Source organism: Eriocheir sinensis, chromosome 14 (assembly GCF_024679095.1).
Source record: "Eriocheir sinensis breed Jianghai 21 chromosome 14, ASM2467909v1, whole genome shotgun sequence".
Classification (NCBI taxonomy): domain Eukaryota; kingdom Metazoa; phylum Arthropoda; class Malacostraca; order Decapoda; family Varunidae; genus Eriocheir; species Eriocheir sinensis.
Genome location: NC_066522.1, coordinates 4,813,098 through 4,826,712, shown reverse-complemented (window position 1 = coordinate 4,826,712; position 13,615 = coordinate 4,813,098). Strand labels below are relative to the sequence as shown.

At 45.1% G+C, this 13,615-nt stretch overlaps 1 protein-coding gene across 9 annotated transcripts in view; it reads left to right on the top strand.

Annotated features, from left to right (window-relative positions):
• Nucleotides 1–13,615, top strand: part of LOC126998352 (protein abrupt-like) — a 464,876-nt gene that overhangs the window by 403,535 nt on the left and 47,726 nt on the right. For 5 of the 9 annotated variants that reach the window (XM_050859870.1, XM_050859867.1, XM_050859864.1 and 2 more), the window contains one exon: nt 12,257–12,354. In XM_050859870.1, coding sequence (XP_050715827.1) covers nt 12,257–12,354 — 98 coding nt within the window. Of the gene's footprint in view, nt 1–7,205; nt 7,543–7,576; nt 7,690–12,256; nt 12,355–13,615 lie in introns of those variants that run through there. The other 4 variants (XM_050859868.1, XM_050859865.1, XM_050859869.1 and 1 more) reach the window with 4 other exon arrangements.

The window sequence follows — 13,615 nt, the reverse complement described above, 5'->3', positions numbered from 1 at the left end:
CTGTGGAACACCACTGTTGATAGGTTTAGGGGAAGAACAGTGACCGTCTACCACAGCAGAAATAGTACGGCCGGAAAGGAAACGAGATAAAGGAACAGAGAGAAGGATAGAATCCAAAAGAGGGCAGTTTAGAAAGCAAAGAGTTGTGCCAAACTCAATCGAAAGCTTTCGATATGTCTAGCGCAACTGAGAAAGTTTCACCGAAACGGCTAAGAGAGGATGACCCAGCGTTAGTTAAGAGAACAAGAAGATCGCCAGTAGAACGCCTCTTGCGGAACCCGTACTGGCGATCAGATAGAAGGTCAGAAGTGGAAAGGTGCTTTTGAATCTTCCGGTTAAGGATTGATTCAAAAGTTTTAGATAGACGGGAAAGTAAAGCTATAAGGTGGTAGTTTGAGGGATTGGAACGGTCACCCTTCTTTGGCACAGGCTGTATGAAGGCATACTTCCAGCAGGAAGGAAAGGTAGATGTTGATAGGCAGAGGCGAAAGAGTTTGACCAGGCAGGGTGTCAGCACGGAAGCACAGTTTTTAAGGACAATAGGAGGCACTCCATCAGGTCCATAAGCCTTCTGAGAGTTGAGGCCAAAGAGGGCATAAAAAACATCATTCTTAAGAATCTTAATAACAGGCATAAAGGAGTCAGAGGGGGGGATGAGTAGGAGGAATATGCCCAGAATCGTCCAGAGTGGAGTTTTTACAGAAAGTTTGAGAGAAGAGTTCAGCCTTAGAGATAGATGAGACGGCGATGCTGCCGTGGTTAAGGAGAGGAGGGAAAGATGAAAAAGTGATATTATGACCATGAGCCAAGACCACTGTGTCAGGTGAGTGGAGGCACAGCAGAGAGAACCTTCCATCATAAATATATGACATCCTGTAGTTTTGACAGGTCTGGTCGGGGCAGAAGAGCTTCCCAGCCCCGAACACACCCACCCCCTTCTCTTGGGGACCACCAGGGTGGTGCAGAGCCATGTCCGGGGTCAATCTCCGGCGGGCTTTCCGTGTGGGTGCCTGGAACGTCCAGACCCTCTCGGATGATCAGCGACTACCCTATGTCAGCTGAGCTAAGAAGGCTGAGAGTGGACATTGCTGGGCTGCCTGAAACGGAGAGACCTGGCAATGGAGAGTTCAGTAGTGAAGGTTATACTTACTACTGGTCAGACCAGAGCGATGGTACTCGTTGCATGGGAGTAGATTTATAGCCCTTTCTAGCTGACTGCAGTCCTCTGTCGTTGGGGTTACTCCGGTTGATGAGCGTATGATGCTGGTGAGGTTGAAGCACACCTTGGGCTTCATATCTCTTATTGCAGTGTACGCCCCTACGGAGATGTGCGGACCCGAGGAGAAAGATGTTCTACGCCAAGCTCTACAGTTGACTAGTGCCCCCCACGCGACACACTTATTGTCTTGGGAGACTTGAGTGCAGTTACTGGCACAGAGAGAGATGACTACGAGTTATGTGTTGGTCCCCATGGCTCTGACACCAGAAATGTAAACAGTTCACTCTTTCTGAACTTTGCAGTCCAGAAGGCTGAGGATTGATGGTTCCTGGTTCCCAGAGACGCGAGTCTGGCCGCTGGACTTGGTATAGCAATGCTGGTAGTGTGGCAAAGGAGATTGATCACATCATTGTTAGTACTCGTTGGATGATCCTCAAGAACTGTTGGGTCTTCCAGAGTACTGAGTTCTTTACGACCGATCACAGACTTGTTGCAAAACTAAGAATACGCATCAGGTCCAAAAAATTATCAAGATGCAACACCCCCATGCAGGGTTCCATCTTGAGAAACTGAGATACCTGGCTTGCGCTCAGGAGTATGCAGTGGCAGTCTCAAATCGGTTTGAAGTGCTTGGTACGTTGGAGGACCCTGGAGAGGTGTGGGATACTTTTAAACGTGAAACTCTTAAAGCTGCCGAGGAGTGCATTGGAGAGTGCCCAAGAGCTTGGAGTGGCGTTGCCTCAAAGGAGACACTGGAGAATAGAGAGGAAAGTCGTGCTGCCAGTCTGGCTGGGGACTCGGAATGATACAGGACTCTGTCATTAAGGACTAGAACCTTTCTGAGGAGGGATAAGAAGAGGTACGTCAGAGATTTCGCTGAAGATGTCGAGGGGTGTCTAAATTCAAACGACCTTAGACCTGCCTTTCGAGCTCTAAAGAAACTTCGCTCCAAATCCACACCTCAGATGAGTACTATCCGAACGGCTGTTGGGCAAGATAGTTTCAGATGTGGATGGGTACCGGGCTCGTTGGGCCGAGTACAATGGGCGTTTATACACGGTAGAGCCCCCAAATGGACAGCTCCCTCTGATTGGGTTGCAGATGGTAGCTGCTGATCCACCAATAGACGAAACTCCACCCTCTCTTGCGGAAGTGAGAGAGGCTGTGAGGATGTTGAAGGGTGGAAAGGCAGCTGGGATCCGTAATATCAGCGCAGAGATGTTACAAGCTGGGGGTAAAGACATCCGTGGGTTGCATGCGGTGCTGTCTGCCGTGTGGCAGTCCGGTGCCATTCCTCTTGACTGGAAAAGGGGATTGGTTGTCCCTATCTGGAAAGGGAAAGGGGACCGACAGGACTGCAACAATTACCGTGGTATTACACTGCTCAGCGTGCCGGGCAAGGTGCTCGCTCATCTGCTGCTGATGCGAATTCGATCTCATCTGCTTAAGTTTCAGAGACCTGAGCAATCCGGGTCACGACCGGCAAGTCAACAATTGACCGGATTTTAGCATTTCGCGTCCTCGTGGAACGCCGACGTGAGTGTCGACAGGGCTTGTTCGCAGTTGATGTCGATCTCAAGAAGGCTTTTGACTCAGTGCATCGTGAGACACTCTGGAACATTATGCTGATCCGTGTGATTCCTTCAAGAATACTTGACCTGATGACTGGCCTTTACTCTGGGACTGAGTGCTGTGAAGTGTGGGGGAGGCGTTTCCGGCTTCTCCCCTGTTAATTCAGGAGTGAGGCAAGGGTGCATCCTTGCTCCATCACTTTCCAACGCGCGTGAACTGGGTATTAGGCAAGTTACTGATCAAAATCGTTGCGGAATACCTGTTGTCGACATCAAGGTCACTGATCTTGTTTTTGCTGATGGCACTGTACTCCGCACGAAATCGCAGAAGGTCCTGGTGATGGCTCTCGAAGTGCTGCATGAGGAGGCGAAACCTCTGGGACCGAAGGTCTCCTTGGTCAAAACCAAGGTTCAGTCGTTTGGAGGCTTGCTGGATGACACAGTTCAATCTGTTCATGCAGTGATGAGGATATCGAAGTCACCAAATGCTTCACATACCTTGGTAGCGTAGTGCATAACAATGGTGGGTCTCACCAGGGAGTCACTCGACAGAGTGGCCTGGGCCACGGTGTTATGGACTCGCTCAATACGAGTATTTGGTGTTGTCGATATCTATGCAGGCGGACAAAAATTCGAATATTTAAGTGGCTTGTGCTCCCTGTATTACTGTATCGCTGTGAGACATGGACACTGAATAGTAACTTGGAGAGGCGTGTCGATGCCTTTGGTACCAAATTCCTTTGCAGAATCATGGGGTACCGCTGGAACGACTTCGTGTCGAACCAGCGACTACTCCGTGAAACTGAATCGAGGCCTGTTATCAGCTTAGTCCGTGAACGCCAACTCCTGCTATATGGGCACGTGGCGCGCCTTCCGCACGTCAATCCTGCTCACAGGGTTGTTTTTGTACGAGACAACCCTAAGTGGAGGAGACCAAGGGGACGCCCTCATAACTCTTGGCTGGGGCAAGTCAGCCGATCCTGCCGGGAGGGACTTGGGATGGATAGGGCAGCTGCATGGGAGCTTGCTTAGGAGGGCCGCCAGGAGTATGGACGGTAAGTGAGTGAAGCGATGCACCCCCGGCGTATGCTCCCCATTAGTTAGTTATGCACAATAGATATCGGAAAAGAGAATTTACAGGTTTCCCTTCGAATACATATGTATAAGTAAGGTTTTATAATATTACATTACATCGATTTATCCTGTGCATTCTATACATAATGACATATTACTTAAAAAAAAGACATTGGTCACTGTTATCATCAGTTCACTTTCAAATTTTCAAATGGGACCCACTGTGTGGTCAAGGCTCTTACTGGGGAGACCCGGGTCCGCCAGACTCTCCAATAATAACGCCCCTGATTCAAAGGTAGCGACCAAGGTAGACTAGTTTATCCGTTTCGCGGTTCATCAGTGGCTCGAACGCCTCTCGGAGTAAAGGCTGGCAGTGATCATCTACCATATTATCACGGCTGGCTCTCAGCTGGCTGTTAGGGCAAGGTGTGCATGTCTAATACAAATATGTTTAATTTAATGGACTACTGGTATAATTTTGGAAGAAAAAAGAAAGAGAGGGAAGTGTGTGCGTGTGTCTGCAAAGCTCGGTAAAAAATGGTGTTTATATCTCGGATTGTCGGCAGGAGGACGCGAGTTCAATCCCCGCCCGGTGCCACCAAGCTGGGATTTTTCAGCCGCCGCCGAGTGGCTCAAAACTACCCACATGCTGTCCAGAAGACCACCTATCAACCCGGAATCTAGATTCGTGGATCAAAGATGAGCTCTGGGAGGGCAGCATGAGCCAATGCAAGATGGCGCCACTATAAACACTCACCTGCGCCAGAACGGGCTGGGCCGATCATCAGGACCCACCGGAAAGAAGCCTTTGACCGACCATCAGGATCCACCGGGAAGAAGCCTACCGGCGCAATAGGCCGCAATGTAAAAAAAAAAAAAAAAAAAAAAAAAAAAAAAAACTGTAAATGTGGTAATTACATGAAAGCATATGTCAACATATTTCAACGTAAAAATATTTGTAGCCCTTGTCTCCTTGCTTTATTATAAACCAGATGAGCGCCATGCAGCAGGAAAGCGTTTTTTTTTTGTTTTTTGTTTTTGGGGGGGGGGAGTTAGTGAGGGGGAGTTAGTGATGAGATCCTTTGACAAACGTTAACTAAATTAAAAAGACAAAACATATACTGCATCCATTGTTCAAGCAAGTTAAGTGCTTTAGTTTATCTTATAAAATGTTTCACTACATCAGGAACGGCAAAGGGACCCCCCCCCCCCCCCATCACCCCTAGTCCACCATCTGGCACGAAAACTTCTTCATAAACAGCCCTGTGAACATTTTGTTAAAGAAAAAAATCGGTGGTGCAGTGTGGTCGGTCCCCTTTCCTCATAATAAGAAGGACTACTTTTTTCCCTTCATTTGAAACAATATTAATAGGATTGCACTGATCCCCAAAATCATGACCTGGCCCTCCAGCCTTGACATTCACCCTAAATTCTTAGCGATTGAGCAGACTTCTTCCCGTGGACAGTCAACAGTTGCCGAGCGTAAAATACCCTGGGCAACTTTTCACCCGAGGATTGATTCACTATACAGCTACAAGAAATGTCAAAGTTAGCTCCGTCCTTACATTCATGTTGCACTCGGCACCCTCCACTGCCAGTTTGCCGGTATACTGTTCGTGTGACACATGGAAACATCTACATGTCGGACGTGTAGTGACTTTATATTTAGTTGGTGCTGTGTTGTCCAGAGTCTCAAAGTTGGACACCGAATGTAGCAATCAAGGTGGCGCGGCTGGCCATTAGTAAATCACTGCGTCTTTCAGGACAAGTGCATGGGCTCCTGGCGCTCGCGTGTTCTTCTACATTTTTTTTTTCTTTTTTTAGTTGGCGACATGGAATACTAGAGCCAATTAGTGCGTATTGCGACTCTGCCAACATAATTAAGTTACATTTTGAAGACCCTCAACCAGACAGGGTTGTTGATTTTTTTATTAAAAAATATAAAAAATCGGATTTTTTATTTAAATCAGATTTTCTTATTTAAATCGATTTTTTTTTTATTAATGAAAAATAATTAAATGAATGTAAACATCAATATTCTCTACATTAGTTTAAAACACTTGTTAGAGTATTCTTGTATCATATTCCATCATGATAAGTAACCTGGCTGGTTGTTTAAGCCAGTCCTAAGACTGACCATCCGCAGCCAGCCAGCCACTGGCCAGCACCACACCACAACCCTGTCTAGTCTCTTAACAGTCTAATCATATCATGTCATGTTTTGGACATGTCCTCACTGAAATTGCACAAAGAAAGATGAATGCAGCTTGAAATGAAAGTATCAGAAAAGGCTGTGGATGATCCATGTATGTATGTGAAGTGATTCTTTGAAAAATAGGGCATATATTTCAAATATTTCCTTTGCTGACACTTCCTATAGTTGGTGTTTTTTGTCCCTTTTAATAGCTTTTCTTTAGTTCATTTGAGTGTTTGGACATGCTGTCCTCATGATTGCCCATCAACCGGACTCCAGCGACTCTAAAGAGGACCAAGGGAAGCTCGAGGGCGGGGGAGGGGGAGAGGGAAATTAGTTAATCAAGATGGCGGCACTGTAAAACAGTTGCCTGCTCTACCAATTGGCTGGGGGCAACCAAAAGAGTAGAGATGGCGGCATACGCTACAGCTGAGCGTGGCAGCAGTACTCATCTCCGTGGCACTGGCCCATGACCATTGGTGGAAAGATCCCATCACCCCGGGACAGGGTCAGCATGACATCCGGGTTATCACAGTTTACCTTCCCCAGGTTTCCCCAGGTACCCATTTATCGACCAGCCCAAACGGGGGGATGAGCAGCTGGGTGAGCGGCACGCTGACTGCCCAGGTCGGAATTCAAACCCAGGGCGCGGGGTTTGTAGCAAGGCACGCTAACAACTAGACCATGGAGGCATAAAAAAAGATCCAAGAGGTGAGAATAAACTGAGAAAGTTGCTATATGAGGACAGACTTAACCAGTCGGCCAAAGAGGTACCCTACTGGCTAAGTGAATTATGGGAGGCTCGCCCACCAGGCAAATCAGCATTACAGGAGTTTAAAAATTATTTCTGGTAAGCTGGAGTGCCTCCCTACAGCCATTGCCTTGCCTACAGCGGTCTCTGTGCGAGAGCGGTGATTCTGAGTTAAACAAATGTCGAGGTGAATGAACACCGTCACGGCGCGACTTATGTTCGGAGGCAATTTTGACCTTATGTATATTTTTACCTCGTGACGTACCCTACACCATCAGAAGCAGAAAAGCATGCAGATTTAGGATCTGGGCTTATAAAAGTGATGCGACGAAAACCAGCTGAATATTAAGGAGTTGAAGGGAAATAAGTGCAAGAAAATGTGTACTCCCTACTTTATTTTACTCTGATTTTCGTATGCGTATTTTTACATTATTGTTACAATTTTATGCAAGTGTGATGCAGAATTTTCTCAGGAAGGTGATGGTGGTTTCAGTTTTTCTTAAAAATGAATGTTGGGGTCAAGAAACAGGATGGGAGTGAGGTGTGTGAAGTCGTCGGTTTTGGATGAACTGGGCACACCCACGGCCCAGGCCGGCTTCACTTGGAGGGGCCCAAAACCAACCCAAACACAGACCTCCCTAACCAAGACCAAGACCAAGACATGCGGGTGCCTGCTGCCGCCGCCGTTGTGTGTGTTGCTTGAAAGAGATCGTCCTGACGATGGTTGACGTGTGTAAGTAATTCATCTCACCGGGCATACAGCTGTCCACCGCTGTGCTAGTGACTCGGTGCATGTCGTGTGCCTGCCAGTGCTGTGTGGGGGCGAGGAGGCGTGCCTGCGTGGCTGACAGGCTTGGGAAGACTTCGTAAACAAACACTCGTATGTAGCCATACCTGTTAAGAGTCATCAGAAACAGTGTAGCTTAGGTGACTTTTCAGGCCTTTAGCCGAAGATGATTGAAATACCAGTGGCAGCAAACGCAGAACTTTATTGAAGTTGAGTGTCACTCATTCTATTTTAGAAGTATTGGGGAGATGGGAGGTTGGATATTTAAGTACTGTCAACAGTATTTATCCATTGCACTCTGGTGTCTGATAGACCTTATGGTGCTATTATTATTTTTAATTCATTTCTGTTGTATATTACCTGTTTGTAAGATTTGAGCTGCTAATCGTGGTGATCTGTTCAATATTAGCAGCAATAGGTACTACATATCAAAAGCAGGGTAAAACTGCAGAACAACTACTACTCCCCCTCCACCACTCCAGCCCCCCCTACCCCACAAAAACAAGCCTGGGGACCTGTGTGGAACCAGGATTTTTTTTGGGGGGGGAGACAAAATCACTGAAAAATGGGCTTCCAGAACTTCCCCACCCAAAAAATTCCTTAAATAGAGAAAATTCCCTTGTCTCGAAAGTAAGGAAAGTCCCTAACGTATACTCTTGTAATCTATTATAACATAACCTTGCAGCCGCTACAGCCGGTCTGTTGACAAGTGTCGGGCGTGTCATGGGATGGTCAGCGTAGTGGAACCCCCCCACCACCGCCGCCCATATCTGTCCCGCGCTTTGTAATTTTCGACGGCCCTCACCGCATGTCGAATATAGTTAAACTACCAGACATGGGGCGATTACTTATGTTATGTAATCGATTACGATGACGATTACTTCAGTTTTTCACAATTATGATTACGATTATGATTAGCTACAATAAAATTAGGTGTAATCGATTACGATTACATGATGTATTAATCGTGATTACAGGAAGGACTGAAAGGTGAACTTGTAAATTTCATACACATGTACCATACTAAATATTTAATTAGTTGAATTACTGCAGATATTTAGAGTACATACTTGCTGTATGAGAAATTATTAACTAAAACTTTGCTAATGTAATCACAAAAATAATCACAATTACATTTTCAATGTATTCAATTACGATTATGATTACTTAAAAAAAAATAAGAGGGTAATCGATTACGATTATACTTGAAAAACTGTAATTAATTGTAATTGATTACAATTACCCCATGTCTGTAAACAATCCCAACCAAACTTTACATAACCTAACCTCGACCCCCCTCCTAACCAAGGGGGGCTGCACCCCCCACATAATAACCTTCAAGGAAAAAAAAATAGAAGTGGGGCAACTCTAGGAAAATGTCAGATTTCATTTATACAGTAATCCCTCGTCTATCGCGGGGGTTAGGTTCCAGAACCCCCTGCGATAGGCGAAAATCCATGAAGTAGCGACCTTATATTTTTTATTATTTATATATATTTTAAGGCTACCCACACTCTTACAAACCTTTCCCACACTCTTATAAACACTTCCTACGACGTTTCGTCATTACGACGCAGTCCTAATATATGATTCTATAATTCTTGCTTCAACTTTTGACATTTGCTTCGTAAATACGAACTTCGCGCAGGAATTAGTTTGTTGAGCGGGGCGGAAGAATACTCAGAGAAAGGACAATATGAGCGTAGCTCACTTCCTTTATATCACAACTAGGTAAATACAGGGAAGGGGAAAGGGAGAGAGATAGAGTGTGTCATGAAAAAAATACTGATAGTGGATGTAAGAAGGGAGAACAAGGAAAAGGAGTGGAGGAAACAGGGAGAGATAGAGAGGATGATAACAAGAAGAAAGGAGAATAAGTTTTTTGAAATTCTAAAAAATGAGTGGGTTTCAAGGTTGGGAACTCAAAAAAAAAAATTCAGGGCCGTTTTTTGAGAATTTATTCAATTTTTTACCCTTTCGAGTCAGTTTTTGAGCTTGATCACTCATTAAAAATATAGCCCTTTCATTTTGCCATCGATTGATACCAAAAACATTTCTGTAGCCCCAGAAATAAGGGAGTTATGGTGATTCACACCAAAGCGGTTGATTTTCCAAAATTCGCGGCTTAATGACAAGGGCACCGCAAAATCAAAAGAGTCCACCGTCCATTACTTGAGACGTCACTGACATAGCTGTATTTGTGTTTTAATCTCCCTCATATACCTTATATGCTTAATAAAGAGTAGATGTGATGTGGTATCAACAGGTGCGGCCATTTCTTCAGTGAATGTATGTATCAGTGGATCATTCTGTCCTGCCACTCGACAGCTTCACCTGGTGAGACAAAGTATTCTCTCAGAGTGTTGCGAACTGACATGGCTTCTGCTGTAGGCCTTGTACTTCTTGTTGGTGACAGGCTCCTCATGTTTTGACAGTGGTCATCAGTTTATGTATGATACTGTCTTCATGATGAATGAAATTATGAAGCACACAGATAGTTTTAACTGTTGCTTCAGATAGCTCACTGCTTGTCTCCATTGTTGTTTTAAGTACACCAAATTTCTGAGCTAGCATTCCAAAAGCACTTTCTACTGTTCTCCTACCTCTGCTCATCCTATAGTTGAATACCTGTCTAGAGTAATCTAGGTCCTTTCGAGGGTAAGGCTTCATTATTTAATTATATTGGGCTTTAAAAGGAAAGCTTCATTGCCTATGAGATAGAATGGTACTTTGATATCAGTATCAGGTATTTTACTAGGCTGTGGGACACGTAAATTACAAGAGAGAAATGACCAACCCATATTAGAGTAACTGAAAACTGTGCTGTCACTGTTTCATCCATATGCCCCTACATCAATCAGAGTAAAGCACCACTTTACATCAACAATAGCCAATAGTACAATAGAGTGATGCCCTTTATAATTATGGAAAAGTGAGCCGGCATCAGGTGGGCATTTCATCCGACAGTGCTTCCCTAAAGAACTCATAAAATTTCTCTGGATTATTCACCAAATCTGAGAACAGATTTCCAAAGCTCCCAAATTCAGGTCTTTTAACATTAATTTCATGCACTCATATTTGTTGCCTCAGCCACAGCAACGCTGCTATTTCAGCGTCAGCGTATACGTCCATACTCATGAAAGCCTGCCTTGGTACTGCCTTTTGAATATTGACTCAGACTCAGTCAGTAGGAACTATGCTGATTCAAAATGTCTTGAGTCAAATGATTCTTCATAAATGGAATTGATTCGATTCGCTTGGTGTAAACACAGCCTTCGAGGTTCTATCACTTTATGCCTTGGTGCATTTAGTGCCATTCTCTCTAATCTGTTCTTCCCACTTCCAATTTTTCTATATCACTCATTCCATACAGCTGCATACATACCATAGCTAATATACTTGGAACAGTCACACTTTCATATTTCTCACAGTACATCATACTTACTTGTTTTCATCCTTGCTGCACTCCCAAGTGGACCCAGCTACTGGTTCATCATACTTTTTTTTTTTTTTTTGTGTGTGTGTGTGTGTGTGTGTGTGTGTGTTTGCACATCTATTTTAGCTCATCCACATTCTTAGGTGTTTATTTTCCCATGCCTGAAGCATCCTCTTCATTTTTCCATATAGCATTTTTCTCATCTTCTGACCTATTTACTATTACTATTGCAGTATCTTGCTTCTTTCTTTGCTAAACCTGACTTCAAAATCTCTTCCATAAGAAAACTGAATAGCTCATGTTCTCTGTGAAGGAGCTAATGGTAAATTCAAGAGAAATCTGAAACACAAAAATTAATTCAGTTGGGAAAGGAAAATCGTGTAGTGACCTACCTGATGCGTTAAATCACTGAAAAACACAATTAGCCATAAATCAGGTACCTGGGCCATCAGGCATTGGCCAAATGGTTACAGATCTGTCTTCCCTTCTCACTGATCACGTATCCATTCTTGGTCACAGCAAAGCCTATTTCCTTGCCTCACCTCCCGAGCATAGATGAATTTGCATGAGCAGAAGCTCGCATCAAAGGGAGAATGAAGACCAGTCAGTTATCATAGCTAAATTAAGGTAAAGTTGGGATCACACACTTTAGTTGTGTGTGGCCTCAGTTCTCATCTCTGTCATTGGTCATTGAGGATGTGGTAGGTGAGAACCCATTACCCCAGGACACAGAGCAAGTGTGACCTCTGGGTTACCATTGATTTTCCCAGGTACCTGATCAGCTTAGCAGGAGGATGAACAACTGGTTGAGGTGATTACCAACTGCCCAGACCAGTACTTGAACCTGGGTGTAGGCAGGGCAGCCCCTGTAAACCTAACATCACCTCCTCCTAATCCATTAATTAATCTAAGGTTTCCCTGCAGGAATCATACTGGCATGCATCACATGACTGCCAAGGCTGTTCTGCACATCTACCATAAGAAACCAACTCATGCCTATGTATCTGTTGAATATGAATTTCCGTAATGAAAGCCCATCACTCTGTGCCCTACCTTAATTACTACTGAAAATTGTAATGCTTAGCACTTTTGAGTATGTTCTGCAAGCTGGGAAAATAAAAGTGAAAAACTATAGTGAAAATCCAAGGCTCACTTATTATCATGTTATCCTTTCACCCATGAACAAGTGAGGTTTTCCTGATCTGTGCTCATAACTTGTTTCAGGGAAGCAAAATGAAGAGGATCCCCCACTTGACCTCAGGTTGATGTGGACAAGTCACATGGAGGTACTGAAGAAGGTGATGCAGACACTGCGGCATAAGGTACTCAGACCATTGGTTTATTGCTACTGGGATATTTGTGCCTAAAGTCATTGTGTAGGACTTTTTTAGATTTATCATTAATGAGTGACCTACCATTAAATTACCAAGTTTAGTCATCATCAAAGTATGGAGGGAATTTATTGACCATAACTGGGGGATTCTATTCTTGGGGTTAAAAAGCCTAAAAAAGGGCCTGAGAAGCAGTGGAAGCTTACAGTTCTGGGTGGTCAGCATTGGTAATAGGGTAGTCACACCAGAGCCCATCCTTACTACGTCCTGCCAAAATTGCCAGGACGTGGTGAGGACCGGCTTGGACGCAGTGGGGACCAATATGCACGCAGTGGTGACCCAGTGTGGACGGCATGAACGTGGACCAGTTTTGATTCTGCTCAAAATTTACATAGCAAGACCGTAGAAGATTTAGGATAGGGAGGTGACTGTTTGCTGACATAGTGCAGACTGGCTTGACGTATTAGTAACACAGCGAGGACTTGGTTGACTGGGTGGTGACTTGGTGGGGACGGGGAAGAGCTACTACGTGCTCACATGAGTTGCCGCTACGCAACCATTCCACACATTCCACGTCCATGCATTTAACACGCTGTATTTATAGGACCAACAGCGTGTCCAAGGTGATAGGACGTGCTCCAAGGTAATAGGACGTGCTCTGACTAGCTCTTGGGTTGACCATGTCTGGTGGGATGAGTTACAGTGGTGCAGTGAGGGGAGGGAGGGGTACAGTTGAGTTGGTGAATTCTCTCTTGGAGAGAATAGAAGAGTTGGAGAGGATTGTGGAGGCCATGAGAAAGGAAAGTCGAATCCTTAGTTCATCAGGTCTTCAGACAGGCGATGTACATAATACACCGCCACAAGATGGGGGCTGGCAGATAGTCGGGAGCCATGGCAACTGCTTGAGGTTGAAGAGGACCAATCCTGTGGGTGTGGAGTGCAGCAACTCCTTCCAGGCTCTCTCTGAGTCGAGGGAGGAGGAAGGATTGGAGGAGCAGGAGGTGAAGGAGAGGAGGGCAGTTGACAAATCCCTGCCCAGAAGTAACATTTTGATTGTTGGGGATAGCCAGGTCAGGTTGTTAGATAGGGCCTTCTGTGCTAAAGATAGGAAACATAGGACCAGGGTGTGTTTTCCAGGGGCGGGGATTAGGGATGTCAGCGACATGTCAGGTGAGGGAGTCAAACCTGCCTGAGCGTGGGAGGGAACGACATAGGCAGGTTAGGTAGCGAACAGCTTCTGCGTCGCTACAGT